The sequence below is a fragment of the Salvelinus namaycush genome, chromosome 32, assembly GCF_016432855.1.
Source record: "Salvelinus namaycush isolate Seneca chromosome 32, SaNama_1.0, whole genome shotgun sequence".
Lineage (NCBI taxonomy): Eukaryota > Metazoa > Chordata > Actinopteri > Salmoniformes > Salmonidae > Salvelinus > Salvelinus namaycush.
In genome coordinates this window covers 14,282,037-14,309,433 of record NC_052338.1, presented here as the reverse complement: position 1 = coordinate 14,309,433, position 27,397 = coordinate 14,282,037, and the positions used below count along the sequence as shown (strand labels likewise).

Sequence of the window (27,397 nt, the reverse complement as noted above, 5' to 3'; positions counted from 1 at the left end):
TTTTATCCTTGATGTCCGTACACAGCTCTCTCTTCTTAAAGAAAAACTAACAGGTCTGTGAGAGCCGGAATTCTTACTGGTTGGTAGGAATTCAAATACTTATGTCATGCAATAAAATGCTCGTAGTATTCACAGCTCTTCCTTATACTCCGTCTGACCTACCCCGGACATTACTGTTTCATATACAACCGCCAGGCCATAAGTTCACTACCATAGTGGCCATACTCTTTCAAATGTTCAAACCCATTCCACAGTTCAACAAGGTCACTACACATCAATCATCATGACAGCTTTAATGCAAACACATGCTTTACCCTAAACAGATGCATCAAATGTTCAAACACATTCCACAGTTCAACAAGGTCACTACACATCAATCACCTTGACAGCCTTTACGTAAACACAGGCTTTAACAGAAACAGATGCACTATCAGGTTACATAAACATTCACTCGATACCGTGAGAACTTCTGGACAGGATGTACATATATGGGCATAACCAGGTGACCCATAAAATACCTCATCAATCACTTCTTACCCCGGCCGAATACCGTATTCTCTCTGACATTATTAAAGTCAGTCCTGGAGGAATTATGGTTAAATGCCTTGCTCAAGGGCACGTAGACACATTTTTCACCTAGTCAGCTCAGGGAATCGAACCTTGTGGTTACTGGTCCAACGCTCTTAACTGCTAGACTACCTGCCACCCCCTCATGACACTCACACTTCTCAGATCAAGAGTTAACACCTGGCATATAGCCTCTGTCTCGGTCTGCTCTTCTGGCAGACCGGCAGCGCTACATTGACAAAATCGAGCAGGGTAATTCATATACTATTTGTTATGTTTATGGAAAACAAAACTGTTGGGGGGGGGCACACATTTTATCTGGGGGGTCCATGCCCGGCTTTGCCACCCTGTAGAGCCTGGCCCTACAGTGTACATGAGGCTCTGGGCTTACAGTCTACATGTGATGGCAGAGTTTGCAAAACAAATGCCCCCACGATTGACACAAATCAGGGGTGGGCAACTTTGATTGGGCTGGAGCCAAAAAATAACGGAAATCATCATGAGGGACTGCAGTGGCTCTTGGGTCTGTGTACCCACATCCATACCACTAGACTAATTTACCAATCTACAAAAGGGGGAGGCCTGCGGGCCACCAGTTGCCCATCCCTGATACAAATCATCATGATATCATTCTGCCAGGTAGGCCTAATTTGCAGTCAACATTTAACTGGGAAGGATTTTGGGGGATTTTCAGTGCATTATAAATGAATTGCGCATCGCAAGATTCAAACAAGACTTCGGACCAAACTTGTTCAATACCTGGTTTGCATACCCATTGTTGCCTTAATAAACATTTATTGGTCGATATCATAGATTGAAACTTCTTTACTACACTACCGGTATAGCGGTTTGGACAGAGGTATGTATAATGGAGGTTGCCTTCATAGGATGGGTTGGAAACATTGACATAAGCAAATGAAATGAGTAGGCCTAGTCTACCACTTAGATCATTGAAAACAAATCTGTAATACTAGTTATCCCACTGGGCAAAATCTTTCAACGTCATTTCATTTTTTTTTTAAAGATGACGTTGAATCAACGTTGAATCAACGTGGAAAACTGATTTGATTTGCAAAGTCATCAAAGTAAGGGTAGGCCTACAAGGTATACACACTTTTTTTTCAGTGGGCATTGCGTAGCCTATTCTCACTTCTTATCCCACTGATGCCTAGAAAAGTAGTGTTGTGGAGTTATCAATTATGTAGTATAATATAGAAATCATGAACAAAGTAGCCTTCCTACACAATTGCAAAGCACGTGAAATATGCCAGCCTAGTTTGAATGGAATATTGCAGCAAGCGCACGCAGCTCTAAACTGTCACATGGATCAGCTCACAGAATGTCAACATCGGTAACCGGTAAAGCCATGTGGATTGGCGAGGCACAACAGCGCAACGCAAACCCCTTTTAATCCTAGAGCTCCTGATCGCCGCCAGTAGACGAGAAGGGGACCACTAACCGCTCTATGCGTTGGGAACATATCACTGAATAATAACGGACTCGCCGCTTCCAGCCCTCCACTTGCAGCAAAACGACGTTTTAGTAGCATAAGGGAGTGAACGTTTCGACGTTAACGGCTCGGTCTTGTAAAATAGCCTACTGTATTTGATTTATAACAGGATGGTTTCCCTTAGCAGCTCCCTGCTTGGATAACGTTAACAATGTGCTGTTCTGATTCTCTGGAAAATGGGTCTCCCATTCCTAACAGAGCTTTCTTGTATTTGAAAGTAAGTAACCACCCACTGAAGCGTTTTGCATGACCAAATATGCATTTTTTGTTGTTATTTTATTTTAACTAATTAGTCACATTATCCGTACAAATAATGTATGTTTTTATATATAGCTTAGGCTACTCAATGTACATTAAGGGTAGAGGGCAACTCTCCCATTCATTGTAAGATATTTACAACCAATGTGTTAACTTCAATTTTGAAACTTTTTTTAACATCTGAAAGAATAGGTCTATTGAAAAAAACGATCAAATACTGTCACCTTATAAACTGTACCCAGGTTAGATATAGCCTAACCATACAGCCATAAATTGAAGAGTACTGATTAGGTGAAAATGTTGCAACAATGTATTGATTTCCTAAACACAATGTAGTCTATATGTGAGGAGTATAACTATCTAGTTAGTGGTATCAGCAGTGCAAAATGTATGAACCTTTCTACTGCCTCATTGCTATCTAAGAACCTTGTGTTCTTTGGCTATAGACAAAACATGTAAATAGAAATACAAATTAGAATTAAACAAAAATGTTTTTCAGACATAAATATTTACTAGTATAAAGGTCAGCTGTAACGCTGCATGGCTTAATATCTCTGTAAAATCTCTGACAATAAGAACCCCATTAACTCTTAACTGCTCAATGGCATCTCTAATGTAGCAGGTTATAATGCTGTTCTCTCTGCATGCTGTTCACACAATAGTACATTATGTGGACATCCAAAATGGCACACTATACCATATATATATTTAAAGGTTTTTCTTTATTTTTACTTATAATAGTACAGACATCAAAACGATGAAATAACACATATGGAATCAAAGAAGTGTTAAACAAATCAAAATATGTTATATTTGAGATTCTTCAAAGTAGCCACCCTTTGCCTTGATGACAGCTTTGCACACCCTTGGAATTCTCTCAACCAGCTTCATGAGGTAGACACCTGGAATGCATTTCAATTAACATTTGTGTCTTGTTAAAAGTTCATTTGTGGAATTCCTTTCCTTCTTAATGCGTTTGAGCCAATCAGTTGTGTTGTGACAAGGGAGGGGTGGTATACAGAAGATAGCCCTATTTGGTAAAATACCAAGTCCATAATATGACAAGAACAGCTCAAATAAGCAAAGAGAAACGACAGTCCATCATTACTTTAAGACGTGAAGGTCAGTCAATGTGGAACATTTCAAGAACTTTGAAAGTTTCTTCAAGTGTTCAAAGTAGCCAACCTTTACCTTGATTACAGCTTTGCACACTCTTGAAATTCTCTCAACCAGCTTCACCTGGAATGCTTTTCCAACAGTCTTGAAGGAGTTCCCACATATGCTGAGCACTTGTTGGCTGCTTTTCCTTCACTCTGCGGTCCAACTCATCCCAAACCATCTCAATTGGGTTGAAGTCAGTTGATTGTGGAGGCCAGGTCATCTGATGCAGCACTCCATCACTCTCCTTCTTCGTCAAATAGCCCTTACACAGCCTGGAGGTGAGTTTTGGGACATTGTCCTGTTGAAAAACAAATGATAGTCCCACTAAGCGCAAATCAGATGGGATGGCATATCGATGCAGAATGCTGTGATAGCCATGCTGGTTAAGTGTGCCTTTAATTCTAAATAAATCACTGACAGTGTCACCAGCAAAGCACCCCCACACCATCACACCTCCTCCTCCATGCTTCACGGTGGGAACCACACATGCGGAGATCATCCATTCACCTACTCTGCGTCTCACAAACACACAGCTGTTGGAACCAAAAATCTCAAATTTGGACTCATCAGACCAAAGGTCAGATTTCCACCTGTCTATTGTCCATTGCTCGTGTTTCTTGGCCCAAGCAAGTGTCTTCTTATTATTGGTGTCCTTTAGTTTGAGTTTGAGTTTGCAGCAATTCGACCATGGAGGTCTGATTCACACAGTCTCCTCTGAACAGTTGATGTTGAGACGTGTCTGTTGAACTCTGCGAAGCATTTATTTAGGTGCAGTTATTTGCCCATTTCTGAGGCTGGTAACTCTAATGAACTTATCCTCTGCAGAAGAGTTAACTCTGGGTCTTCCTTTCCTGTGGCGGTCCTCATGATAGCCAGTTTCATCATAGCGCTTGAGGGTTTTTGCGACTACACTTGAATAAACTTTCAAAGTTCTTGAAATTTTACACATTGACTGACCTTCATGTCTTAAAGTAATGATGGACTGTCGTTTCTCTTTGCTTATTTGAGCTGTTCTTGCCATAATATGGACTTGGTCTTTTACCGAATAGGACTATCTTCTGTATTCCCCCCTACCTTGTCACAACACAACTGATTGGCATTAAGAACAAAATAAATTCCACAAATGTACTTTTAACAAGGCACACTTGTTAATTGAAATGCATTCCAGGTGACTACCTCAGGAAGAAACCCCCCTCTCGTTGGCTGGCCCTCGCTTCATACTCATCGCCAAACCCACTGGCTCCAGGTCATCTACAAGTCTCTTCTAGGTAAAGCCCCGCCTTATCTCAGCTCACTGGTCACCATAGCAGCATACACCCGTAGCACGCGCTCCAGCAGGTATATCTCACTGGTCACCCCCAAAGCCAATTCTTCCTTTGGCCGCCTCTCCTTCCAGTTCTCTGTTGCCAATGACTGGAACGAACTGCAAAAATCACTAAAGCTGGAGACTCTTATCTCCCTCACTAGCTTTAAGCATCAGCTGTCAGAGCAGCTCACAGATCACTGCACCTGCACATAGCCCATCTGTAAATAGCCCATCCAACTACCTCATCCCCATACTGTATTTATTTATTTATCTTGCTCCTTTGCACCCCAGTATCTCTACTTGCACATTCATCTTCTGCACATTCTACCATTCCAGTGTTTAATTGCTATATTGTAATTACTTCACCACCATGGCCTATTTATTGCCTTACCTCCCTTATCCCACCTCATTTGCACATGCTGTCTATAGACTTTTTCTACTGTATTATTGATTGTATGTTTGTTTATTCCATGTGTAACTATGTGTTGTTGTATGTGTCGAACTGCTTTGTTTATCTTGGTCAGGTCGCAGTTGCAAATGAGAACTTGTTCTCAACTAACCTACCTGGTTAAATAAAGGTTAAATAAAATTTAAAAAATAAATGAAGCTGGCTGAGAGAATGCCAAGAGTGTGCAAAGCTGTCATCAAGGCAAAGGGTGGCTACTTTGAAGAATCTCAAATATAAAATATGTTTGGATTTGTTTAGCCCTTTTTTGGTTACTAGATGATGGATGTGTTATTTCATAGTTTTGATGTCTTCACTATTATTCTACAATGTAGAAAATAGTACAAATAAAGAAAACCCTTGAATGAGTAGGTGTGTCCAAACAATTGACTGGTTCTGTATATATGTATATAAGGAATGTATATATGGTGCCATTTCGGATTCACCCTATATGCTGCCATTATAAACCTCTATGTCTTACTGTAATTAAAACCCAGGGTGGTTATTATATGTTCTATAAATTAGCTTTAAATTGCATGTGAGTTATTGTGTTTCCCTTTCCCTACGGAGTAATAACTGATGTCCTTTATGTACGCTAATGATAGTGTTTCAGTTAGAAGGGTTATCTTTTAATTCAATCCCCTCAACCAGCATTAGAAGTAATAAGCAAGTAGAACGTCGTTGCCAGCTCACCATATACTGTATATTGCTCTCCGTCTGTGATGATTGGCTGCGGCGTGACCTTGGGGGATCAGTGTGTGCTCACAGATGGAAGTGTGCCACGTGTCATTTCATGTTGAGGAATAGTACAGCTAGGCTGTACACTAATTACAGTAGGCCCTATATAACTGGTGGTAAAAATAATTTCGAATTTTGCTGATGTTGGAGAAACTTAGTACAATACAATAACCCTCAGTAACTGTCAACCACTCATGTGGCTCAGGTGGTAGAGCTTGGTGCTTGCAACACCAGGGTTGTGGGTTTGTTTCCCATTGCAGACGAGTATGAAGCATTTATGCACTGGATAAGAGTGTCTGCTAAATGACTTAAATGTCAAATGTAACCAGAGAAAAACAGGCCATCTCAGTAGAGCCAATTGTCTGATTATAGATCAGTGGTTCTTAACCTGGGTTCGATCGAACCCCAGGGGTTCGGTGAGTCAGTCTCAGGGGTTCGGCGGAGGTCAAGACACACATCCGACTCATATGATTCGTGATGACACGCCCCGCTTGGCCATCATTGGCTGCAGGTGATCATCATGTCATTTCTCCATCTCAGACCACATACACAGAACACACAGGTAAAAAACACCCTACCCATTAGGAGGGTTCTGTCCTAAATGGCACCCTATTCCCTATATAGTGCACCACTTTGATTAGAGCCCTAACAAAAGTAGTGCACTAATATAGAAAATAAAGTTAGTAAAGGAAGCAACCTAGGAGAGCAGTGGGTTCCCTACTAGGAGAAGAAAATGCTGCTAAGCACAACTTGTTACTGTATTGCTTTGCCATAGAGGGGAGGTTGCTGTTTTCATGACTTGCCTTAGAACATTCACAAGATGTATTTTGCAACATTACAAACCAATTAGATGGACAACAAATGCTGTAACAACAGTCTTTGGTATGACTCGGCCAAGGATCGAACTCCCAATCCCAGAGCAGATACTCTAACAATAAGGCCACTGAGTTGGTAGATATGTTATACATCCAATATAATACGGGGGGGATATGTTTTAGGGAGGTAGGAAGGTATAGATCCATTTGAAATGTAAAGTATACATAATGTTAGCAACAGCATAACATACACACAAAAAAAAAAAACACAATTGGTCTTCAAAATAAATAAGGACACTGTAGTAAGTCAGGCTAAAACAAAACACTAAAAGGTAAATAAATTTAAAAAACACAACGAATACAGGCAATTTACTGCGGAGTAGAGGGAAATTGCAGTGCCTCTTCATAATTGAAGAAAGGCTGCCACATTTGGTAGAATTTCCTATATAGTGCACTACTTTTGACCAGAGCCCTATGGGGAATAGGGGGCTATTTAGGAAACATTGTTATTATCAGTTACTCATCGTGTACAGTCTCATGGTTTCACGTCCTGATTAAGACACATCCTTTTAGTTCATATCAGGACAAACTATATGAATGGAATACTAGCGTGCCAAACGCCCACAAACATTACAGTACATACCTTTGGTTTTGCAACCCTCGGGTACAATTCAATTAAAATGTTCTGTCTCTCACTCTGTTCAGAACCCTATCTGCACAAGGTGTTACCTAAATACCTGTTATTAAGCAATGTTGCTGCACTTGTTCCTTCTTTGTTGTATGGTAGCCTATCCATTGTGAACAGCCAACCTGATTTTAAAAACAAATCAAGCAAAACCTCACGCCACTCCCCCATGTGATATACTTTTTTGTGTATATGTACTGACGTGCATGTGTAACTGATAAAAGCACACACACTACATGTTACTTTTTTTTAAACGTATGTAAATTGCAAAGTATTTTGTCTGTAGTGTCTTTTTCGTTATGTATCGGACCCCAGTAAGACTAACTGTCGCCAATGGGAATCTTAACAAAATCATATCAAAACCATTATTCTACATGATGTTTGTATTGACAGCTATGTGGCTGTAATTATGATACCAATCATTATGAAAGCGTTACACCAGTTTTTCCAACCCCGGCCCTCGAGTACCCCTAACAGTACACAGTTACGTGGTATCCATTGACAAACACACATCATTCAACTCATTGAGGGCTTGATGATTAGTTGACAAGTTGAACCAGTTGTGCTTGTCCAGGGTTACAATACAAAAGTATACTGCTGGGTGTATTTGAGTACCAAGAAACCCTGTATTGCGCAATGCTCTTGGGTAATTCCCAAATACCGGCCATTGCAAGGTGTTCCCATGGTTTCTTTTTTTTACATGTGTTCATATTTTGCACAATAGGTTATGCAATAGGTTATGGCGTTAGAGTCAGTCGTCACATGAATGTCACTATAAACACGTCAAAGGCTTGGGGCCCGAGTTGATGTCATTCTTAAACTCTAATTCTGCTCTCACATCGATAACTCGCTCATTATGCAGTTCCTCTAAACACATGCTGTGCTGTTGGACTCAAACAAGCTGCATTTCAACGGGCGTTTAAAAAACCACTTGAACCAGGTCAGTAATTTGTATATCTGTCAGAGCTGTATTAGCCCTGGTGTGACCAGAGGGTGAGTTAGAAACACTTTTTTTTCTTAAAATCGTTTTTGACAGGTTTGTATGGCGCACAATACCACTGAGGAGTTTACAACGTTTACATTTTAGTCATTTAGCAGACGAGAGCGACTTACAGTTAGCGTAATATTTTACACATTGGAAAGTCTCTCACCCTATCACACAATGTTGTGCAACTTTGCTGTATGTGCGGATGCTGGGGGAGTTTTTGGGAAGGTGTTTTGTGCGGCGGGTCACTCCTGGAGTGCGTTGTCTGTGTTCATCCAAACAAAATACAACTTGATTATTTCATGGGAAATCAGTGTCCTAGACTGTTTACGCTAGTCAACTAACTTACGTGCGAGTTTCGGTGGCCTTACAGGTTCATTACAATAGCTAGGTGGGACAACCACTTATCGCAGTCATAATATATATAAATGTATTGTATGTCAGAGCTTGGGGGGTAAAAAGTCAAGCGCAGTTCAGCGCTCTCATGTGGCACATGGTTGTTTTACCTCCTACCAGCCAAGTTCTGCCAACACCGAGCATACTCCCCCTTTCTGGTCAAAAACCTCATGACACGTCAAATGAACGTCTAATTTAGAGTTGCGAACAAATTAATCCTACAGACGAAGAACCATATGTGACAATTTTTCCATTTTAAGATAATCAGTTAAACCCAGCCTGCTGCATAGTGGAGCTCTGTCCTTTTATGTGGAAGTAGATCCCAGGAGGTCTTCCTGCTTCTCTGTTTTTAGTATAAAGTTAGAGTTGGTTCTGGGAATACTTCAAGTTGAAAGCTGTTGAAGGGCCTTCTTCTTTTTTTTTTGTTGCACATATCATCGCTAATTTACCCAGCCGTGTGTATTTGTTTTAAATGTCTTGTTTGCCTTCTAGGTGGATGATTGACTGTACAGGAAGTGAATGCTAGACCAGTCACTGATCTCACACTGTCAACAGCAGAAGAGCAGATGGATGTAGTTATCTGGCCATCGTTAAATTGACATCCTGGATTGTGTACCACAGTGGAATTACCATACTACTGGTCAGCAGACGAGTAATGGACATGCACAAGGATTCCTCATCTATGGATTTCAATGGAGTGATTTTTGTCTGACCAAAAAATTTTCTATAGAAGGCCAAGGCTTTCCCTACAAAATAATAAGGAGCTAATATTCTGGTCACATTTTTACTGAGATGTTATTGTTTTCCAACGGCTTGAAGTGGAGCCTGTAATTGTGATGAAGACACGGCCTGTTTCTGTTCATCAGAGGAACCCAGTGTTCATCCTGTTATAGCCAAGAAATCTCCAGGGGAGGAATTCTTCTCAGACATCCCTTGGAAATCCGAATTTTCAATAAGGGGCTTCTCTGTTTTTCGCTTCCCTGAAAATTTCATTTTTGTCTACCACTACACCATGTATCTATCGATGCAGAAGAACTTCAGGGCATTTACTGTGTTAGCCTTTATTGTAACTTTCACCATGTTCCTCTTCAGTTTCACGTTGAGAGATCCCTCTCTGTACTTTTTCAAATATGCCATACGCAAGTCAGACAGCTTCTTCTCTAATGGCCAGTGTGGCTGTCGAGAGTGTATGACAGAGCTGGAGGACGACCCCTGGTTCACTGAGCGGTTCAACCTGTCAGTCCACCCTCTGATGTCTAGGAGGAACAGCCTGCTGACTAACGACACATACCACTGGTGGCAGGTGAGATGTTACTACTGCAAGGGTTAGGATTGAGCTTGTGCTAGGGTTAGGGTTGAACTGGGTTGTGGACTTGAAGCTAGGGTTAGGGTTGAACTGGGTTGTGGACTTGAAGCTAGGGTTAGGGTTGAACTGGGTTGTGGACTTGAAGCTAGGGTTAGGGTTGAACTGGGTTGTGGACTTGAAGCTAGGGTTAGGGTTGTACTGGGTTGTGGACTTGAAGCTAGGGTTAGGGTTGAACTGGGTTGTGGACTTGAAGCTAGGGTTAGGGTTGAACTGGGTTGTGGACTTGAAGCTAGGGTTAGGGTTGAACTGGGTTGTGGACTTGAAGCTAGGGTTAGGGTTGAACTGGGTTGTGGACTTGAAGCTAGGGTTAGGGTTGAACTGGGTTGTGGACTTGAAGCTAGGGTTAGGGTTGTACTGGGTTGTGGACTTGAAGCTAGGGTTAGGGTTGAACTGGGTTGTGGACTTGAAGCTAGGGTTAGGGTTGTACTGGGTTGTGGACTTGAAGCTAGGGTTAGGGTTGAACTGGGTTGTGGACTTGAAGCTAGGGTTAGGGTTGAACTGGGTTGTGGACTTGAAGCTAGGGTTAGGGTTGAACTGGGTTGTGGACTTGAAGCTAGGGTTAGGGTTGAACTGGGTTGTGGACTTGAAGTTAGGGTTGAACTGGGTTGTGGACTTGAAGTTAGGGTTGTACTGGGATGTGGACATGAATCAAGGGTTAGGGTTGTACTGGGATGTGGACTTGAATCAAGGGTTAGGGTTGTACTGGGATGTGGACTTGAAGCTAGGGTTAGGGTTGTACTGGGTTGTGGACTTGAAGCTAGGGTTAGGGTTGTACTGGGTTGTGGACTTGAAGCTAGGGTTAGGGTTGAACTGGGTTGTGGACTTGAAGCTAGGGTTAGGGTTGAACTGGGTTGTGGACTTGAAGCTAGGTTGAAGGTTGAACTGGGTTGTGGACTTGAAGCTAGGGTGAGGGTTGAACTGGGATGTGGACTTGAAGCTAGGGTGAGGGTTGAACTGGGATGTGGACTTGAAGCTAGGGTTAGGGTTGAACTGGGTTGTGGACTTGAAGCTAGGGTGAGGGTTGAACTGGGTTGTGGACTTGAAGCTAGGGTGAGGGTTGAACTGGGTTGTGGACTTGAAGCTAGGGTTAGGGTTGAACTGGGTTGTGGACTTGAAGCTAGGGTTAGGGTTGAACTGGGTTGTGGACTTGAAGCTAGGGTTGAACTGGGTTGTGGACTTGAAGCTAGGGTTGAACTGGGTTGTGGACTTGAAGCTAGGGTTAGGGTTGAACTGGGTTGTGGACTTGAAGCTAGGGTTAGGGTTGAACTGGGTTGTGGACTTGAAGCTAGGGTTAGGGTTGAACTGGGTTGTGGACTTGAAGCTAGGGTTAGGGTTGAACTGGGTTGTGGACTTGAAGCTAGGGTTAGGGTTGAACTGGGTTGTGGACTTGAAGTTAGGGTTGAACTGGGTTGTGGATTTGAAGCTAGGGTTAGGGTTGAACTGGGTTGTGGACTTGAAGCTAGGGTTAGGGTTGAACTGGGTTGTGGACTTGAAGCTAGGGTTAGGGTTGAACTGGGTTGTGGACTTGAAGCTAGGGTTAGGGTTGAACTGGGTTGTGGACTTGAAGCTAGGGTTAGGGTTGAACTGGGTTGTGGACTTGAAGCTAGGGTTAGGGTTGAACTGGGTTGTGGACTTGAAGCTAGGGTTAGGGTTGAACTGGGTTGTGGACTTGAAGCTAGGGTTAGGGTTGAACTGGGTTGTGGACTTGAAGCTAGGGTTAGGGTTGAACTGGGTTGTGGACTTGAAGCTAGGGTTAGGGTTGAACTGGGTTGTGGACTTGAAGCTAGGGTTAGGGTTGAACTGGGTTGTGGACTTGAAGCTAGGGTTAGGGTTGAACTGGGTTGTGGACTTGAAGCTAGGGTTAGGGTTGAACTGGGTTGTGGACTTGAAGCTAGGGTTAGGGTTGAACTGGGTTGTGGACTTGAAGCTAGGGTTAGGGTTGTACTGGGTTGTGGACTTGAAGCTAGGGTTAGGGTTGAACTGGGTTGTGGACTTGAAGCTAGGGTTAGGGTTGTACTGGGTTGTGGACTTGAAGCTAGGGTTAGGGTTGAACTGGGTTGTAGACTTGAAGCTAGGGTTAGGGTTGAACTGGGTTGTGGACTTGAAGCTAGGGTTAGGGTTGAACTGGGTTGTGGACTTGAAGCTAGGGTTAGGGTTGAACTGGGTTGTGGACTTGAAGCTAGGGTTAGGGTTGAACTGGGTTGTGGACTTGAAGTTAGGGTTGTACTGGGATGTGGACATGAATCAAGGGTTAGGGTTGTACTGGGATGTGGACTTGAATCAAGGGTTAGGGTTGTACTGGGATGTGGACTTGAAGCTAGGGTTAGGGTTGTACTGGGTTGTGGACTTGAAGCTAGGGTTAGGGTTGTACTGGGTTGTGGACTTGAAGCTAGGGTTAGGGTTGAACTGGGTTGTGGACTTGAAGCTAGGGTTAGGGTTGAACTGGGTTGTGGACTTGAAGCTAGGTTGAAGGTTGAACTGGGTTGTGGACTTGAAGCTAGGGTGAGGGTTGAACTGGGATGTGGACTTGAAGCTAGGGTGAGGGTTGAACTGGGATGTGGACTTGAAGCTAGGGTTAGGGTTGAACTGGGTTGTGGACTTGAAGCTAGGGTGAGGGTTGAACTGGGTTGTGGACTTGAAGCTAGGGTGAGGGTTGAACTGGGTTGTGGACTTGAAGCTAGGGTTAGGGTTGAACTGGGTTGTGGACTTGAAGCTAGGGTTAGGGTTGAACTGGGTTGTGGACTTGAAGCTAGGGTTGAACTGGGTTGTGGACTTGAAGCTAGGGTTGAACTGGGTTGTGGACTTGAAGCTAGGGTTAGGGTTGAACTGGGTTGTGGACTTGAAGCTAGGGTTAGGGTTGAACTGGGTTGTGGACTTGAAGCTAGGGTTAGGGTTGAACTGGGTTGTGGACTTGAAGCTAGGGTTAGGGTTGAACTGGGTTGTGGACTTGAAGCTAGGGTTAGGGTTGAACTGGGTTATGGACTTGAAGTTAGAGTTGAACTGGGTTGTGGACTTGAAGCTAGGGTTAGGGTTGAACTGGGTTGTGGACTTGAAGCTAGGGTTAGGGTTGAACTGGGTTGTGGACTTGAAGCTAGGGTTAGGGTTGAACTGGGTTGTGGACTTGAAGCTAGGGTTAGGGTTGAACTGGGTTGTGGACTTGAAGTTAGGGTTGAACTGGGTTGTGGACTTGAAGCTAGGGTTAGGGTTGAACTGGGTTGTGGACTTGAAGCTAGGGTTAGGGTTGAACTGGGTTGTGGACTTGAAGCTAGGGTTAGGGTTGAACTGGGTTGTGGACTTGAAGCTAGGGTTAGGGTTGAACTGGGTTGTGGACTTGAAGCTAGGGTTAGGGTTGAACTGGGTTGTGGACTTGAAGCTAGGGTTAGGGTTGAACTGGGTTGTGGACTTGAAGCTAGGGTTAGGGTTGAACTGGGTTGTGGACTTGAAGCTAGGGTTAGGGTTGAACTGGGTTGTGGACTTGAAGCTAGGGTTAGGGTTGAACTGGGTTGTGGACTTGAAGCTAGGGTTAGGGTTGAACTGGGTTGTGGACTTGAAGCTAGGGTTAGGGTTGAACTGGGTTGTGGACTTGAAGCTAGGTTAGGGTTGAACTGGGTTGTGGACTTGAAGCTAGGGTTAGGGTTGAACTGGGTTGTGGACTTGAAGCTAGGGTTAGGGTTGAACTGGGTTGTGGACTTGAAGCTAGGGTTAGGGTTGAACTGGGTTGTGGACTTGAAGCTAGGGTTAGGGTTGAACTGGGTTGTGGACTTGAAGCTAGGGTTAGGGTTGAACTGGGTTGTGGACTTGAAGCTAGGGTTAGGGTTGAACTGGGATGTGGACTTGAAGCTAGGGTTAGGGTTGAACTGGGATGTGGACTTGAAGCTAGGGTTAGGGTTGAACTGGGATGTGGACTTGAAGCTAGGGTTAGGGTTGAACTGGGTTGTGGACTTGAAGCTAGGGTTAGGGTTGTACTGGGTTGTGGACTTGAAGCTAGGGTTAGGGTTGAACTGGGATGTGGACTTGAAGCTAGGGTTAGGGTTGTACTGGGATGTGGACTTGAAGCTAGGGTTAGGGTTGTACTGGGTTGTGGACTTGAAGCTAGGGTTAGGGTTGTACTGGGTTGTGGACTTGAAGCTAGGGTTGAACTGGGTTGTGGACTTGAAGCTAGGGTTAGGGTTGAACTGGGTTGTGGACTTGAAGCTAGGGTTAGGGTTGAACTGGGTTGTGGACTTGAAGCTAGGGTTAGGGTTGAACTGGGTTGTGGACTTGAAGCTAGGGTTAGGGTTGAACTGGGTTGTGGACTTGAAGCTAGGGTTAGGGTTGAACTGGGTTGTGGACTTGAAGCTAGGGTTAGGGTTGAACTGGGATGTGGACTTGAAGCTAGGGTTAGGGTTGTACTGGGATGTGGACATGAATCAAGGTTTAGGGTTGAGACAAGGGTTAGTTGAACCGGGATGTGGACATAAAGCGAGGGTTAGAGTTTGGGTTAGTCCACCCTCTGATGACCTGGAGGGACAGTCTGCTGACTGACATGTACAGGTGATGGCAGATGAGATGTTCTGAGACTTACAGGTGAATAATCAGAGGTGAGTTTGGTTCAGTCACATCAGGCAACCCATCCTAATGATAATCAGGACAAGGAAGAAAACAATGTGTCCATGACTACGTTATTAATGATATGTACGTACCAACGCAATTAACTTTGTTTTCTTAACAATGCCATCTCCTAGTCAGCTATGCTTTACTATGAGGTGGCTAAGATTGCACCACAAAGAACTGAATGAATACCATTCAACACTGCTAGAAAAGTTTAGATTCAATAAACAGAGGGGAAAAAACTTCCACTCCCTGTTGCTCAGTCTTTCAGAGACATTCTATTTTTGAACCTAATCTGTCACCATATCGACAGTTATAGGTTAGTTGAAATTAATTTGCTTAGGCATTAAATATGTAAAAATAATAATAATATTGTGGCATTGCCCCAGATTCAAACCTATGATCTTCTGCTGTCTATCCATTGAATGAATCCACTGCTCCACCAAAGCTGGTCATTTTAGTCTATTCAAACAGACTCTATTTCAAAGGAAACAAGCACACATTAAGATCCAATTAGTGGGCATGACCAACACAACTGAACATACTTTAAGGGATACCTCGGGATTTTGGCAATGAAGCCCTTTACCTACTTCCCCAGAGTCAGATGAAGCCCTTTACCTACTTCCCCAGAGTCAGATGAAGCCCTTTACCTACTTCCCCAGAGTCAGATGAAGCCCTTTACCTACTTCCCCAGAGTCAGATGAAGCCCTTTACCTACTTTCCCAGAGTCAGATGAAGCAGTGGATACCGTTTGTATGTGTCTGCGTCCAGTATGGCAACATGTAGCCAAGCGGTTAAGAGTGTTGGGCCAAATCCCAGAGCCAACTAGGTGAAAAATCTGATGTGCTATTGAGCAAGGCACTTAACCCTAATTGCTCTTGTAAGTTGCTCTGGATAAGAGCAATATATAGAGGTATAGGGCTAATATAGAGGTAGTTTTGAGAGCAAGTACTAACTAGTGTTGGCTCAATGACTGGAAGTCTATGGGTATCTGCTAGCAGATTACCAGTCATTGCGCTAACGCTAGTTAGCAATTGTGCTAGTTAGCAACTTCCTTCAAAATGCACGCAGATGTAAAAATGGTATCCATGAGTTCATCTGACTGGGCAAGTAGATACAGGGCCTCATTACCAAAATCCCAAAGTATCCATTTAATAGGATTGTTTTTTGATGCTGAGAACAGAATGTACATGTTTTTAAATAACATTCTTAGAACATTCCTTGAACTAATGTTTTGTGTTTTTTATGGAGTTTTCTTGAACATGACCTTAAATAGAATGACGAGGAAACCTGCAGAAAACATTATGCTGAAATACTGGAATTCCCACAGAAAAAGGCTGTTTCTTAACGTTTTCAGATCATTCTGAGAACATGAGTTTAAATAGAACCATGAGGAAACGTTACGGGAAGGTTGTATGCAAAATAACCATAGGACAACCATGCTCTCACCAAGCGCTAAGAAACATATGGTTCTCAGAACATTGTGGTAGCTGGGCTGTCTATGCTGTGTGTCTACCTCTTCTGGCTCTGCTCTGTCCAGAGTGGTTGAAGACACAGCTAAAGGATTGACGGTTTCCGTCTCTGTCCAGCGGTTGCAGGGACAGAAGGACCCGGCCAACTTCGGCGAGGTGGTGGAGAAGTTGTTCCAGGTCATCCCTGATGATGACGACCTCTACAAGGACGCGGGGCCTGAGCGCTGTAGGACCTGTGCTGTGGTGGGGAATTCTGGGAACCTCAAGGGCTCCCGCTACGGACCCCTCATCGACTCCAGTGATGTCATCATCAGGTGACTGAGCAAGCTTGTTTTTTGTTTGTCACACCTCAGAGTATTATATTAGGAATGGAGCTGCAAAGCCAGATAAGGTTTTGTTCTGTATAGCATTCATGTCTGACCAAGATCTTGATGTTATTTGTAAGTGCAACCATTGTAGTCCAGTTTCTTGATTCCCACCCCCACCTTTGATAAGATTACACCTGAGCCAGTATACAAACGGTATACAAAGCGTTTTATAGACTACAATGATCATGACAATACCACATGAAAGTACAAGTTTGTTCCATCGAGGTGTTTGTATAGGCTATGAATATCATCTCCCTTGTTGAATTATATTGTGATCTGATCGTGGTATGAGGTACATGTAGGTGTCGACGCCCCATTTGGTTTGATGTCATCAATATCACCCTAGCATAGACAGTTCCTCACATCGTGTCACACCTGTCAGCTGCCCTACCTGTTGTTCCCATGTCAGTTTGACTCATAGAATTTGATAGTCAAAGCCCAAAAGCTGTTTTAGCATGATGTGCAGCACCATTGAGGGCTTTTGCTATTTTGTAGTAGTCAACTGGGACTTGATATGGGTTGGATGGCAGAATTCCATCCAGGTCAGCAGAAGGGGTCAGCTAATGAAATGTACTCCTGAGAAAACGTTCCTTTAAAACCTTTTATTGCAGTGGGCTAAATCCACAGTGACTTTTGGTAGTCTTTAACAAATCTATTTTTAAACAAAAGTATATACCTCACACACATCGTTATGAGCTTATAAAAGACACCTGTACCATCTCAGATATAGTTTAAATTAGAAATTTACAAATATGACACTTTATATACATCACAGAAGACTGAAATATAACAAAGTTGTTTGACATAGAAACACCGGATTTTCTGAAATCTTTATTAATTAACATTCTACCCATGAGGCCAAAAAGTGCGCTTTTGGTCATTGACTACAGGAAAGTCTACCTGCAGGTGGCAGTGAATAGCCCTTGGTTTTATACGTGGTGAGACTAGACACACTCCAGCACATAGGTGGGGGTATGAACCTTTTCAGTTTATTTACCAACTTCCAACCATTCCCTCCAAGATTTCGCTGTGATTTTTTGTGATATTTGCAGGAAAAAAATCTTGGTTTTGCAGCGGCAATTCTGCAATTTTGCATAGCAATATGCAACGATTTTGGCAAACTTGTTGCGGAAATGCGCTGATGAGGGGAAAAGGTTTGTTTACGTGTGGCTTGATGGAACCACATTATGTGATAAATGTGCAATGATTGGTCAATTACGAGCCCTCTTTGTATTACAGTGATGGGTCAGTTTTATGCAATGACTGTTTTTTGCTGAAATAGTGCAGTGAATGGTAAAATTAGCAGGGAATTGTTGATTTTGCTAAACATTTTGATTACACGGTATCCTGGATGGACTGGCCAATACACTCAAATAAAATTGGGTTTGTTCGAGCAGTAAGGTTAACGAAGCCGACTGTAGACGAAAGTTGACGGGTTAAAGTCGGGGGAGGTGCATCTGCGACAGCCGAAAGTTAGACACTGGGGTGGTTAACAACAGCAAGGCTCAGTTCAATTTGGCAGTGTCAACATGGCTGCTATCGTTTATAAAAGTTGTACTTTCTAAAAGTCAAATGTTCCTATACCCCCATATCAAACACACAAACAAAACATAACATGTATAGGCTACAATTAATTGGTCTCATCACTTTCATTTGTATCCCATGTAGAATCGCGGCAAAGTTGGTTCCTGTTTCAGTCACTTTTGGTCACGTTCGTGTGGGTTAACCAAAAACACCCTAATAATTGGTTGACAAATGGTGCATCCCACAATTCAGGTAATGGCTGCATGGTGCAGTTGGTGAGAAGCGACTTGAAAGCGACTTATTTATTAACTGCATGACCTTTGAACACATGGTTTTTGTAAAGTTCATGCAGTCAACATGTAAGTCCAGCTTTAGATTTGATTTCTGCACTGTTTTTCAATGAGGAACCAGACCAACTATCAATGTGTAAATGAGGAGGAAAGTCCTTGGCTGAAATGGATTATACTGCTCATCCCACACTCACTTAACACACAAACACACAGAGAAGGAGAGATCCTCTCTGCAGAACTAACTAGATTAATTGACCAGGCAGAATCACAGCTTTCCCCTCAATGCACTCACTGTTACTGGGACACATATGAACTGTATGATCATGTGGAGATGCAGGAATGCCACAGACTGCCACATGATTCGTTACCATGTTCAAATTCCAAATGAAATACTTTTTAATTTAGATACAAATTCAAGTTTTTTTTAACCTCCAGGCATCCCACCCTCAAAACAGCTATGTTGATTAGTATGTGGAAGTAGTATCATCTATATGTTATATTGCAGAAGATACTACCTTAACCGTAACCCTGCATAATGAACATGGCTCCTACCTCTGGCTTTGAGGAGGATGTTGGGAGCTGGACTACGCATCACGTCATGTACCCAGAGAGCGCCATAGATCTGGACAACACCACCAGTGTTCTGCTCCATATGTTATATTGCAGAATATACTACCTTAACCGTAACCCTGCTCCTGCAGAATGAACATGGCTCCTACCTCTGGCTTTGAGGAGGATGTTGGGAGCCGGACCACGCTTCACGTCATGTACCCAGAGAGCGCCATAGATCTGGACAACACCACCAGTCTTCTGCTCATCCCCTTCAAGACTCTGGACCTGCAGTGGATCACCAGTGCCTTGACCACCGGCTCCATCAACAAGTGAGTGATCAATAACCATGCACTACACGTTCACATAAAGTATGTAAGTGCACCTTAGCAAATCTTCAATAGAAACTGTAGTTGACGCCTGTGGAATTGTCTGCAAAGATTAAAGTATAAACAACGTTCTCATCACTGAGGTCCGGAATCATTTATCCTTCAAGCTGTGTAAACTTTCTGTTGTGATGTGACTATCATTAATCTGATGACTGTTATTTATTTTATCAACTGTTTTTAATTGTTACTCGACTAAATTAACTGCGAAAAGTTGTTTAACGAATTAAACTCTAAAGATATAGATATCTCTTACATCAATAACAGTCAATTATTAATCATTACCTAATATCAGTCTCATTCTGAACGTCACATACTCTTTGCTATCTGCAACAACCCTAACTTTATTGATGAATCAGCAATACACAAATTGTCTTAATTATTTATTTACTAACTAAATAATTAAACAGAATACATATATACACACGGTATAGATTATTGATTAGACGTAATACAATGAAAACAGGTCCCTAGTGGACGAACAAAAGCATCACTGCTTGGTTATAAAAGGGAGGGGTCAATGGAAAGAAAGGTAAAGGGAGAGACAGAGATTCAACTTATCATTGTTACGTTTGGAACGGCTCGATGGAGTGGCTCGATGTAAGGCTCTGGTTGTCCACCCGTGGTCACAATGTCCTTAGTTGTAGAACTGCTCTGGTAGTGAAGTGTTTGTTAGAATATATATTTCAGATGTACCAACGGTTGTCTGAGAGGGATTCTTCCTTCCCACCTCGTGTCTTTTAGTCAAAGTTCTAGGACCACTTTTGCATGCACAGCTGCAGACTGTGAATGTTCTGGTCTTTTTCATCTTCACTCTTGTTGAGGTTGAGAGCTTCAGAGTTTCTAACCATTTCAACGTGTAGACCACGGTCTCACGTCTTCTGGTTTCGTAGTGGTCTCAATGATTGAATATTCAGGGTTCAGCTCCCGTACACTACACGCCAGTAGTAACCCGACAATGGACTGGTCTCACCATTTTCAGCCGTGTAACCACCGCTCCACTCTTTCTGGTGTTGTAGTTTTAACCATTAGTGACGTCCAGCTTACACCGTCCGTCTGCTTGGTCTAATGTAAATTTCGCTACCAAGGCTTTTATGCTCGGGTAAAAAGGGGACATTCCATCGCGCCGACACAATGTCTATGCTCACTTGTGCATGGTTACTGACTGGGCACAAGTTTATATGAAAAACAATTATCTAATTTAGAAGGCTAAAATCACATTGCTATCTTCACAAAAGTTTTCTCATATTTAATATATTTTATACAACATTTAGATGTAAAGTTGATACATAGAATACCTACACTTTCAGAGTTAGTTACTTTGTTATACCATCCTTAATGACATCACAAAATAACAAACAATATGACACGATTATTCTTTAGATCCCCATCGACTATTCTTAGCATTTAGATGTTAGGAATAATGTTCCCCTTTTATTGATGTAAAAGTTTTGGCGGCGAAGAGACTGGAACAAAGAGGTTTGTCTTCCCATACTAGAGAACCAGAGGGAGAGTTTCTGCAAACTATTTAGGTCCTGCTTTTAAGTCATAAAACCGGCCAAACTCCCCCCACTCCTCTCCTGTATCTTTACTGGCACCTTGAGTATCAGGCATTTCGGGCAAATGCCAGATGGGTTGGTCCATTTTTAGCCAAGTTGGCCTGTCTAACTTGGATTTTCTGCGCAACATTATCACTATCTTGATAATAATGGGGGCCTCAAGGAAGAACTGGGCCAGTGTGGGGGCCTCAAGGGGAAAGAATGGGCCGGTGTGTTAGAAATGCCAGGGCTAATTTCTGGTTCCAGACCAGTCCTGAGTATCTGGGTAGCTTAATAATGTTGTGGGTAAGGCCTCCCGAGTGGCACAGCGGTCTAAGGCAGTGCTTGAGGTGTCACTACAGATTCGGGTTCAATCCCGGGCTGTGTCGCAGCCGGCCGAGACCGGGAAACCCATGAGGCGACGCACAATTGGCCCAGCGTTGTCCGGGTTAGGGGATGGTTTGGCCGGCCATGATGTCCTTGTCCCATCACGCTCTAGCGGCTCCTATGGCGGGCCAGGTGCATGCACGCTGACATGGTTGCCAGTTGTATGGTGTTTCCTCTGACACATTGGTGCGGCTGGCTACCGGGTTAAGTGAGCAGTATGTCAAGAAACAGTATGGCTTGGCAGGGTCGTGTTTCGGAGGACGCATGGCTCTCGACCTTCGCCTCTCTCAAGTCCATACGGGAGTTGCAGCGACGGGACAAGACTGCAACTACCAATTTGGATATCACGGAATTGGGGTATACATACTGTACATACATACAGGTTTTTGGCTGCCATATGAGTTCTGTTATACTCACAGACATCATTCAAACAGTTTTCTATCCAAATCTACTAATAATATGGATATCTTAGCTTCTGGGCTTGAGTAGCAGGCAGTTTACTCTGGGCACCTTATTCATCCAAGCTACTCAATACTGCCCCCAGCCATAAGAAGTTAAGGACAACAAAGTCAAGGTATTGGCGTAGCCATCACAAAGCCTTGATCTCAATCCTATAGAAAATTTGTGGTCAGAACTGAAAAAGCGTGTGCGAGCAAGGAGGCCTACAAACCTGACTCAGTTACACCAGCTCTGTCAGGAGGAATGGGCCAAAATTCACCCAACTTATTGTGGGAAGCTTGTGGAAGGCTAGCCAAAACGTTTGACCCAAGGTAAACGATTTAAAGGCAATGCTATCAAATACTAATTGAGTGTATGTAAACTTCTGACCCACTGGGAATGTGATGAAATAAATAAAAGCTGAAATAAATCATTCTCTACTATTATTCTGACATTTCACATTCTTAAAATAAAGTGGTGATCCTAACTGACCTAAAACAGGGAATTTTAACTAGGATTAAATGTCAGGAATTGTGAAACTGAGTTTAAATGTATTTGGCTAAGGTGTATGTAAACTTCCGACTTCAACTGTACATACATACAGTTGAAGTAGGTGAATGGCTGATCTCTGCATGTCTGGTTCCCACTGTGAAGCAAGGAGGAGGAGGTAAGATTGTGTGGGGGTGCTTTGCTGGTGACACTGTCTGATTTTATTTAGAATTCAAGGCACATTGCAATTGCATGGCTACCAGAGCATTCTGCAGCGATACGCCAACCCAATCATTTGTTTTTCAACAAGACAATGACCCAGAACACCTTCAGGCTGTGTAAGGGCTATTTGACCAAGGAGAGTGATGGAGTGCTGCATCAGATGACCTTACCTCCACAATCCCTCAACCAAATTGAGATGGTTTGGAATGAGTTGGACCGCAGAGTGAAGGAAAAGCAGCAAACAAGTGCTCAGCATATGTGGGAACTCCTTCAAGACTGTTGGAAAAGCATTCCAGGTGAAGCTGGTTGAGAGAATAGCGAAAGCTGTCGTCAAGGCAAAGGGGGGCTATTTGAAGATTCTCAAATACATTTGGATTTGTTTAACCCTTTCTTGGTTACTACATGATTCCATATGTTCTTTCATAGCTTTGATGTCTTCACTATTATTTTACAATGTAGAAAATAGTACAAATAAAAGCCCTTGAATGAGTAGGTGTCCAAACTTTTGACTGGGACTGTATATATGTTATGGGTCTGATGGTCAAGAAGTCTTAGAGCTCAAGTTATAACACAGTGCAGCATGAATCTTGATGAAGGCAGCATAGCTGTCAACTTTGGTATCGACACTGAACAAAAATATAAACTCAACATGTAAAGTGTTGGTCCCATGTTTCATGATAGATTAGGGCCTAATGAATTTATTCAATTGACTTTGAAGTTGTTGCGTTTTTATATTTTTGATCAGTATATTACATTTTATTTAATTGGGTCTACACTGTGCAGCTTTTCTTTTCATACAGCCTAGCCTACCTGCGGTGCAAATCAAATCATTCCCAAATCAACGTTGGTTATTTGACCTCACACCCAGCACATCTTAAGAGTGTGGTTTTAAATCATAATAGCGTATGACCTTATGCATGACCCTTGACCTTGATGGGAAACAAGCCTCTGCCGTTTGCATCTGGATCTGGTCATCTTCATCGTTAGGACTGTCACTGTGATCATCTGTAAAAACATATATAATGTGACAAACTGTTACTGTACCAACACAAACAGTTAAACCAAGTATCAAAACAGTAACCAAAACAGTATCAGTGTCACAAATTCACTATGAACTGTAACATTTTCTAACCTGAAATTGGGTTTCTTTTCCAGACATGACAACCTTTTTACTGAACATATTACTGGTATAGGCTACTAGTTTGTCATGAGGAGCTCATATTCAGTAGTCTGTTAGCCAATGCCGATAGCCGGGCCACCACAAAGTTGGTGTTTCTGTCAGAAATAAGGTGAACTTGATCAAAGATGGTGGTTTATACTGACAGTACCAAAGATACTTTGGTCTCCCCTTTTACACTGCATTACCAAAAGTATGTGGATACCTGCTAGTCAAACATCTCATTGCTAAATCATGGGCTTTAATATGGAGTTGGTCACCCCCCCCCCCCCCCCCCCTTGCTGCTATAACAGCCTCCACTCTTCTGGGAAGGCTTTCCACTAGATGTTGAAACATTGCTGCTGGGACTTGCTTCCATTCAGCCACAAGCATTAGTGAGGTCGGGCACTGATGTTGGGTGATTAGGCCTGGCTCGCAGTCGATGTTTCAATTAATCCAAAAGGTGTTCAATGGGGTTGAAGTCAGGGCTCTGTGCAGGCCAGTAAAGTTCTTCCAAACTGATCTCGACAAACCATTTCTGTATGGACCTCACTTTGTGCACAGGGGCATTGTCATACCGAAAGAGGAAAGGTCTTCCATAACTTTTGCCACAAAGTTGGAAGCACAGAATTGTCTAGAATGTTATTGTATGCTGTAATATTACGATTTCCCTTCACTGGAACTAAGGGGCCCGAACCATGAAAAACAGCTCCAGACCATTATTCCTCCTCCACCACCACAACTTTACAGTTGGCACTTTGCATTGGGGCAGGTAGTGTTCTCCTGGCAACCGCCAAACTTGGATTCGTCCGTTCGAACTGCCATATGGTGAAGCATGATTCATCACTCCAGAGAACGTTTCCACTGCTCCAGAGTCCAATGGCGGCGAGCTTTACACCACTCCAGCCGACGTTTGGCATTGCGTATAGTACTTGTGTGGCTGCTCGGCCATAGAAACTAATTTCATGAAGCTCCCAACGAGCAGTTCTTGTGCTGATGTTGCTTCCAGAGGTAGTTTGGAACTCTAATGAGTGTTGCAACCGAGGACGGACGATTTTTACGCACTTCAGCACTCAGTGGCACCGTTCTGAGCTTGTGTGGCTGAACTGACTTGGTGGCATCCTATGACCGTGCCACGTTGAAAGCCACTGAGCTCTTCAATAGGGCTATTCTACTGCCGATGTTTGTGTATGGAGATTGCATGGCTGTGTTTTTAATTTTATACACCTGTCAGCAATTGGTGTGACTGAAATAGCCAAATCCACTCATTTGAAAGGGTGTCCACCTACTTTTGTATATATAGTGTATCTGTGATAATACTTTGATAGTACTTATATTATGCATTTTGCTTCCCGCAGAACATACTTTCCTGTCCGGTCCAGGATTAAGGCAAACAAGAACAGGGTGAGTGAACCTTTAGGTCTGTCTGTAATGGCACCCTATAGTGGAGCATTACTTTTGACCAAAGCCCTATGTATGGGTCAATCTGCTTTAGTTTACCTTACCTGGAGACAAAAGAATGCAGATTTTGAAGAGTGATTGGTTGGTTGATAACATTCAAATGTAATGATTTCAACTTCTCACATGGTCAAAGTTTTTTTTTTTTTTTGCAGGTGCTGATATACAGCCCAACCTTCTTTAAATATGTCTATGACACATGGCTGGAGCGTCATGGCCGGTATCCCTCCACTGGCTTCCTCAGCCTATTGTTCGCCGTGCATATCTGCGATAAGGTGAGTCCACCCACCTTCACTTCCATTTGTCTGTCTGCCAAAGTTCTATACACCATGAGCGTGACTGCAAAGCATGAGCTGGTGGACACTGATGTCCAAATCCAGGGTGGATGAGTATCTCTGCATAATGTTGTATTGTATCATTTAGGTGAATGTGTACGGGTTCGGAGCGGACCGGTATGGGAACTGGCACCACTACTGGCAAAAGAATTACCACGGAGGCGAATTCCGCAAAACTGGGGTGCATGATGCAGACCATGAGCACAACGTCACCATGCTTCTGGCTGACAAACACAAGATCAATATTTTCAAAGGCTTCTGATATCTGGAGATGTCATTGGCCTGAGACCATCAAGCCTCATCAGCCTAAATCCTGTCGACTCAGGGATTACCCACTGGGGATAAACTGGTTGAAATAACATTGTTTCAACGGAATTTGTCTATGTATCATGATGTGGAATGCATGTGTAAAATGTATTGGATTTTCAAAACGTAATCAATGTAAACGATTGTTTTGAGGGTGAAATTTCAACCAGGACTATGTCATGGTAACCTATTTTTAAGACACAACTTATATAAAATGTTACATTTGTATCTTTTTGTAACAATGTCAGATCTTTAATGTTATATTGCGCTAAGCTGACATGGAATTGTTTTAGACGGTCATACTATGAATCCCTTAGCTATTTGATTTAGAATTTTAGAACTCCTTTAGGTATAACAACATTTGATCATTTGATAAATGATTGATTTTGGCCTTTACTACTAAAGCACATTGATAAATGGCAAAAAGTAACAAAATAAATCATAAGAAACAAGGTTTTGAAGTGTCTGTCATAAACCTGGGATATATAAGAATGTATATATATTTTTTTTTGTGTGTATATATTTATATGTACTAAAGAGTGCACGTTCAAGATCGCAGGTCTGTGGACCGCTTCACAATTTCTACAATAAACAGATTTGATCACTTGCACCATGTCATTTTAATGTCATGTATTCTCAGCTGCAATCTGTCATTTGGTTGTGCTATTAGATGAAGCACAGTGATAACACATGAAGTTATTGTATAAATAACATATTTGACATTGTATTCCCATTTGAACTTTGTTGTGCATTTAAATGGTCTTAACTGCGGTGATACACATGTACAGTGCCTTCAGAAACTATTCACCCTTGACTTTTTCCACATTTTGTTGCTACGGCCTGAAATTAAAATGGATAACATTTAGATGTACCACTGATCTACACACAATGTCACATGTCAAAGTGGAATTGTTATATATTTTTTTAAAGTAAACTAATTTATAAAAATGAAAAGCTGATTCACTCCTTTATCACATGCCTAAATAAGTTCAGGAGTAAATATGTGCTTAGCAAGTCCAGTAAGTTGCATGAACTCGCTGTGTGCAATAATGGTGTTAATCAATTTCTGAATGACTAAGTCCTCTCTGTACCACACATACAATTATCTGTAAGGTCCCTCAGTCAAGCAGTGAATTTCAAGCACCGATTCAACGACAAAGACCAGGGAGGTTTTCCAATGCCTTGCGAAGAAGGGCACCTATTGGTAGATGGCTTAAAAAAGCAGATATTGAATATTCCTTTGAGCATAGTGAAGTTATTAATTACACTTTGGGTTGGTGTATCAATACACCCAGTCGCTACAAAGATACAGTTGTCCTTCCTAACTCAGTTGACAGAGAGGAAGGAAACCGCTCAAGGATTTCACCATGAGGCCAATGGTGATTTTTAAACCAGTTGCAGCGTTAAATGGCTGTGATTGGAGAAAACTGAGGATGGATCAGCAACATTGTAGTTACTCCACAATTGTAAACTAAATGACAAAGTGAAAAGAAGGAAGCCTGTAGAGAATACAAAAATTCCAAAACATGCATCCTGTTTGCAATAAGGCGATAAAGTACAATTTTGAAAAATATGGCAAAGAAATGTCCTTAATACAAAGCATTATGTTTGGGCAAATCCAACACAACACATCACCGAGTACAACTCTTCATATTTT

The 27,397-nt window shown here is 42.6% G+C and overlaps 1 protein-coding gene across 2 annotated transcripts; it reads left to right on the top strand.

Moving 5' to 3' along the window:
* The first annotated feature begins 1,978 nt into the window (after positions 1-1,978).
* Positions 1,979-26,350, top strand: LOC120027435 (CMP-N-acetylneuraminate-beta-galactosamide-alpha-2,3-sialyltransferase 1-like). 2 transcript variants are annotated; one of them, XM_038972367.1, is made up of 7 exons: positions 1,979-2,294; positions 9,359-10,169; positions 16,412-16,608; positions 19,178-19,357; positions 25,000-25,045; positions 25,255-25,374; positions 25,523-26,350. In XM_038972367.1, the coding sequence occupies exons 2-7, from the start codon at positions 9,879-9,881 to the stop codon at positions 25,694-25,696; spliced, it is 1,008 nt and encodes a 335-aa protein (XP_038828295.1). In that variant the 5' UTR covers positions 1,979-2,294; positions 9,359-9,878; the 3' UTR covers positions 25,697-26,350. The 2 variants fall into 2 exon arrangements, with proteins under 2 accessions (XP_038828295.1, XP_038828294.1); XM_038972366.1 differs by lacking the exon at positions 1,979-2,294 and adding an exon at positions 8,289-8,425.
* The last annotated feature ends 1,047 nt before the right edge of the window (positions 26,351-27,397 follow it).

Bases quoted from the DNA above. Each gene is read 5' to 3' on its own strand.
- LOC120027435 (XM_038972367.1), top strand. From the start codon at position 9,879: ATGTATCTATCGATGCAGAAGAACTTCAGGGCATTTACTGTGTTAGCC. The intron at 19,358-24,999 runs GTGAGTGATCAA...TGCTTCCCGCAG, and splicing joins ACCACCGGCTCCATCAACAA to AACATACTTTCCTGTCCGGT. The intron at 25,375-25,522 runs GTGAGTCCACCC...TGTATCATTTAG, and splicing joins CCGTGCATATCTGCGATAAG to GTGAATGTGTACGGGTTCGG.